The following is a 6,007-nucleotide window of genomic DNA, read 5'->3' as shown; positions in this document are numbered from 1 at the left end:
CGATTTGGACACATCATGGCCATGAAGACACACAAGCCAAACATCCGAAAACCCTGAAAATATCCGCTTTAGAGTTTTATAACCACATTGATTTTGAGTTTATTTCACTGTAGTTGTAACATAGAATGATAAAGGTTAGTATATGACATGGTTTCATATTAAAGATTATTTATATTAAATATTAAATAAAATATTGCTATAATGAGCCTGGGTTCAAGTTATAGACTTTGGTCCAGACTGTAATTTTACTGAACAATTATTTACTGGAACGCCACCAATATTCATGGTTACCCAGAGGATGTACCCAGTTGATTTGGATGGTCTCCTAACTTTTCTTCGAGTGCCATCATGAGGTTTATCATTAAGTTTTTTATTTAAATATCTTGACAACTCCTAGAACTGTTTAGTGACACACATTCATGATACCCAGGTGCTGATTTGTGAACAAATGGAATTCTTGCAAAGCTCATGACATTCTCATCCTCAGTAAATATTCCACCTGCTAAATGTTTTTGACTTTATACAAGAGCAATTACATTTGAATTGGTTATTTATTGTGATGATGACAGCAACGTGTGGCTGCAGACGATAGGAGGCGCTGTCATCAATCAGCTGTCAGCGTCATTAATTAGGGAGTTAAATGTCTGAGTCTATATTTAGCTCAGGCTCTTTCCTCTGCAACACAGAGCTGAGCAGCAGACAGCTGATTGATTCAAAGCAAATATTTAAAAAGCACTTTACTGGCAAAGAATATATAAATATCTTGAAAGATAGTAGAATATACTCCTAAACACAATGAGCTGTGTCCACTGTGTACACATGTGGGCAATGTTTAATGTCTGCAAAGTCAAAAAATTGTTAAAAGCTGATAAATGTGAGTTTATCATTCATTAGATCATTTAATAGTAGCTGTAAACAAAGACAGGGCAGAAGAATGCATATTAACCATTAAAAACAACTACAATAATATCTCAGATTTAAATACCTAAACATGACAGATTATTTGTTTATATTCTTTAATCCCCTGAAGATGCTTTTATGTATTTTATATTTTTGCTCATGATCAGGGTGTTCATCAAACATCTTGTTCATCTAAAGGTATTTCTTGGTACTTAATGGTGCAAAAATCACAGGTACCATAGTAACACCTGGGGTGATCACAATCAGTCTAGATTAAATATTTATGATTTTAAATGACAGATAAAATATAATAGTGGTTACAAAGTGAAATTATAAGAGTAGGAACTATATGGACATGAATACATGCTATCATAGGCTGTTATTCTGAGAGGCACCTTAACTAAATTACACAGTTTAAACAGTGAGCTGGGTTTGGTTAATGTTTAAGGAAGTCCCTGTAATAACCGTATACTGATATGTCTGTAGAGAGTCCAGAATAACTGAATAAGAGATGTGGTTTTCTACATCTGCATTTGTTTGTTTGTCTGTATTCTAGCAGGATTACATCAGAACTACGGGGCTGATTACCATTAAACTTGGTGGAAGGATTGGTCAGGAAAGGTCTAGATCCTGATCAGGGGGCAGATCGAGGAATGTTTTTTAATTTCTTAAACATTGCAAGATAGGACATTTTGCTACATTTTCCTTGATTTCCCAGACAATAATTCATTGATTTAGAATAAACAAATCAGTCACATCAGTGTTTAGGTGACTGATATTTATGATATTTATGAGTGTGTGTAAAATGATGCAGATCCAAATAAAAATCAAGATCTAGTGAATTTTAATGATGTTGGGCATTAGCAGACTTATGCGCTTTGTTGAGAGACATTTAAATTGTATATAATACTTCAATGTTGTGAGCACAACAAATGAAATTCTGTTATCATGCATTCGGGTAAAGGCATAAATCTCAGCGAAGGATATCTCAAAGCATTGACTAATAACACCATGGCTATATAGTTGTAGATATAATGTTGTGTAATTTAGGTGAACTAAGTCTTTTAAAATGCAATATGTCCGCACTGAATATAGATGGGAGCACAGGGAGTCTGTTTCAACCCTTCATTTTACAACCAGTTCATCCACAGGCAAACTGCTACTTTGTTGTTTCCAGAGATCAGGTTAACTGCGATTTACCTGCTCCACCACATCATGCAAACACTCATCACTCATCTATCAGGACCAGATGCATGGTCCGCACCGTCTAGGTGATGTGGGTGTGAAGGTGTCGTATGAACTCTCCTTTGGTGGTTGTGTCTCCGGGGAAAACCGCCTGGCAGAAGTCGCAGACGTGTGACTGCAGCGCCACGTCTGACATCAGTAACCCACCAGGCTGGCTCAGCAAGTCCATGACACGGGACTGACTGTCTGACGCAGGCATCTGATACAAACACAGAGTACACGACAAGGAGTTAGAGAGGGAGAACATGTTAAAAAATATGAGGGCAAACTTGAGAATGGCTACGCGTGGCATGTTGTTCTGCTGAGGACACCTACCCTCGATGTGTGCACAGTCCTGTCTCTACCACGATGATCTGCCTGCCCAGGATTATTTGAGTCACTGGTTAAGGCTCCATGCCACCTGGAGGAGTCCAGGGTTGACAGAGGTGCAACCTTCGGCTCCAACTTTCCATCCTCCTCCCTCCGCAGAGGCAAATCCATGCAGAGCTTGGACATATCTTCAGCGAGAAGATCCGAAAAACTGTACACATTTCTGGAGACCTGATGGTTGCAACACTGTGGTGCTACTGTCATCGGTTGAGGCTTTTCAGGGATGCGCACAGGGATTGCTTGGCTGCACTGGAAGGGGATGGACATCATGTAGCTTAACTCTCCATTAGGAACAGTGGCGCCTGCAGGAGGACAGTTGTGGATGAGTTTGATGAATAATGACAGACACATGTTTGTGAGCATCAGGTTATATGGACCTTGCTGTTTCTGCAGGGCTGTTGTGAGTTGATTCAACAGAGCAGCTTGTCTCAGACAAAGAGACCTCAGGCGAAGGAACTGCTGGTACAGTTCACTGTAGGCTTCCTCCATGCCACCAGCTCAGGGATCTGCAGATAAACAGCACACAAAGAACGGAGATTACACTGGGCTGCAAGGTGCACCTTCTAACTGTAGCTAAAGTATGATCACATTAGGAACAATTCTAAAGCTGTATTCAGACATGAACATGAAATAATTGGGTCCAGTCATTTTCCGGAGTTTGCCTTTCACATATCACGTTCAAAGGCCACAGTATATGATTCATATTCAGTGACCACCACACACCCTCGATGGAAACAACTGCATTCATAATTCTGAACTCGTTTATTCTGTTTATGTTTAACTGTCATTTACCACCCAGCTGCACAAACACTATCACCATCATACATTTACAGCAGATCAGATGAATCATCTGCTTTTTTTTCCTTAGATCCTTTGTTTTTTAGTTCCGTGTATCATGTAGTTGTGCTGACTGTGTTATTTTTTTCAGTTTATAGTCTGTACTTGCAGACAAGGTTGCATTTTCTGACAATAAGTTAATATAACAGATGTAACCTAAACATATTAAACAAAGGCAATAAAATAGTACATTTCACATATCAGCACATATGTACTTACCCCTCGTCTGCACACTCTGCTGCTGGAGTTCAGGACTCCTATCATTCCTTACAGATGCAAGATGTCTGTCGATCCTCCTGCACCGGGCTTCCTGTTGTTGTCAAGGAATCAGACACAGCATTTAAATCCAGACTTTATTCCACAGCCTACGACAAATGTGTGACAGTGAAATCCGTTCTGCAGATGACTCTTTAGCAACCACACGAATGATTAAGTTTCTTCTTCGCTGTTGAGCTCATGGAAATTATGCTTTACTAATGTAACATGCATTGCGACAGGGAACTGTTAAACATGAGGAAGTAGCTCTTGAAAAAACAAGAAGTGAAACCCCTTTAGTTATAAACAGACGTCACAGTTTCTCAGTTAGACTCTTACGTGACCTCTGCTGTGTATTGTCTAGCATCAACTCTAAATAAGATAGAGCCAGGTTTCCTTTCTTATATAAAAGGGCACATTGTTTGTCTCAGTTTAAAAAAGTTGTTTTATTTTCTCCCCAACTTGCAAAGGATGTGACGCAATTTTTAACTGAGACACATCTTTGTCATGGAGAGAAATGGGGAATATTAAGGTTTCCTGAAGGGATTATGTAGCTGAGGCCAATGAAATGTTATAATAATTATTATTATTTTAGTATGACCACTGCTGACATTCATCAAGGTGCACTCACACTCTTTTTGTTAAATGGTTTAATGGTAACTTTTGTCAAAAGTTATCATCATTTATTAGCTGATCAAAATAAGTGCAGTTGTTTACTTATTATTTACAGCTGCACCATGTTTTTTATTTAATTAAAATTACATAAAGAAAAAATTAATTACATTTTTGCACAAAACATATTTTATTCAAGTACTTTCAATGACCTGTATCTATTTATGTCTGTTTTCTAAATTGTTTAAAAAAACTAAATTCTTTCCTCAAACATTAAAGGATTTCAAGGACCCCTGGGAGACGTGTTTAGTACTTTGGTATTTATTTGTAAAGTTGCATTAAGCTCAATACTTGAATGTAGTTAGTTACTCTACAACACTGCTTATAAGTATGACATGTATCCCAGTGATTGATTAGCCCTCACAGATAAATGTCTTCATGTCTCATCTCTGACATAAGGATGCATAAAATGCAGACATGAAGTTAACTGAGTTGTCTCTGTCCAAACAATATGTTTATATTGTTTGCATTTACTGAGATCTTTCTGGCAAACCTATTCTCTTTTAACTTTTACATTTTATATGTGTTCTTTCTCCTAGTTCTGATCGTCTATTATAATTTCTTTTTAAAATCTTTTTACTCATTTATGTATTTCTGGCTTGGTCTGTGTTCTATCGCTGTGTGATCCTCAACTTGCTTTTAATTATTTCCTATTGTTTTTCATCCTTAACTTCCTTGTTACTGTGTTTTGAAAGGTGCTAAACAAATACAGTTTATTATTTTTTAATTTTTAATTCAATTTTTCGTCTTGAATCCACCCATCCAATCAAAACAACAGCCTCCTCTCCTGTGAAGTGCTCTGTATGGAAATATCTCCTTATGGCCTCTGTTCTTTTCTTCTTACCTTCTCTTTTCCCCACATTGAATGCCGTGTTATATTCTTTAGATTGCTTGTTATTATATCTTGACAATTAGCAGTGAATCACCCTCAAGCGTCTCAATGTATCCTTCATCAAGCCGTGAATCACAACTGCTTTCATTTTGTTCAGTTTCAATTTCACTTTAAAGTGAGAGTAGTTCTTTGTTGTTTCTTCCTTGACAGTTGTGACACATAGATCATATGATGAGATGTGTTTTGTATGAATCATACATAAAGATAAAGTTTACTTACATTAACGCTACTAGATGGTTCCCAGCAGAGAGTGACACACAGACACTGACAGAGGTGGTGATTATGTTACCCCTCCTCTTCCTCGTCCTCTTCCTTCTCCTCCTCACTGGACCGGAGGAGGTCCATTTCTTTCTGATTATGTCATCAGGGTTTACCTTTGTCAAAACATGCCCAGGTAAGCCCTGCCAAAAAGAACACTTCCCGTTTAACAACCTTCAAAATAAAAGTCACGACCTCTCGGTGTGGTTTCAGTTGTTCAGGAGACCTTTAACTGGGAAAGTGAAAATATGGGAAAGCACCAAGGAACAGCTGGATGAATCACCAAAAGGAACCATATGAATATAGTATCACTTCAGCTTTTTGTATTAAAGGCCAGTATTGTGAGATTAGATCAAAACAACCTTACACCCTCTAGATAAGTTTGACCAGACACTAAAAAGAAAGTCAGCTTGATAACGGATTGTGTACATTTTAAATTAATTGGGAAGTTACATTTTCTGTACATTTTATTTCCTCCAAAATGTCTAAATGCTTATTATTATTATTATTATTATTATTATTATTATTATTATTATTATTATTATTATTATTATAGTGTAGTATAGTATAGTAGACATA

General features: G+C 37.3%; 1 protein-coding gene across 1 annotated transcript; it reads right to left on the bottom strand.

Moving 5' to 3' along the window:
- Nucleotides 1–875: 875 nt before the first annotated feature.
- On the bottom strand, nucleotides 876–5,540 carry zgc:113184 (uncharacterized protein LOC553745 homolog). The gene is made up of 5 exons (XM_035148455.2): nucleotides 5,390–5,540; nucleotides 3,571–3,661; nucleotides 2,892–3,020; nucleotides 2,461–2,816; nucleotides 876–2,344 (listed from the first exon to the last, which is right to left on the bottom strand). Exons 3-5 carry the CDS (start codon nucleotides 3,001–3,003, stop codon nucleotides 2,168–2,170), a joined length of 645 nt encoding a protein of 214 aa, XP_035004346.1. The 5' UTR covers nucleotides 3,004–3,020; nucleotides 3,571–3,661; nucleotides 5,390–5,540; the 3' UTR covers nucleotides 876–2,167.
- Between the last annotated feature and the right edge of the window lie 467 nt (nucleotides 5,541–6,007).

The sequence above is a fragment of the Hippoglossus stenolepis genome, chromosome 3 (assembly GCF_022539355.2).
Source record: "Hippoglossus stenolepis isolate QCI-W04-F060 chromosome 3, HSTE1.2, whole genome shotgun sequence".
Classification (NCBI taxonomy): Eukaryota; Metazoa; Chordata; class Actinopteri; order Pleuronectiformes; family Pleuronectidae; genus Hippoglossus; species Hippoglossus stenolepis.
This window is presented reverse-complemented; position numbering and strand designations above follow the sequence as displayed.

Excerpts from the sequence above, each read along its gene's own strand:
- zgc:113184 (XM_035148455.2), bottom strand. The coding sequence starts at position 3,003 with ATGGAGGAAGCCTACAGTGAACTGTACCAGCAGTTCCTTCGCCTGAGG. Across the intron at positions 2,817-2,891 it reads AGCCCTGCAGAAACAGCAAG|GCGCCACTGTTCCTAATGGA; the intron begins GTCCATATAACC and ends GTCCTCCTGCAG. Across the intron at positions 2,345-2,460 it reads GGACTGTGCACACATCGAGG|ATGCCTGCGTCAGACAGTCA; the intron begins GTAGGTGTCCTC and ends TGTTTGTATCAG.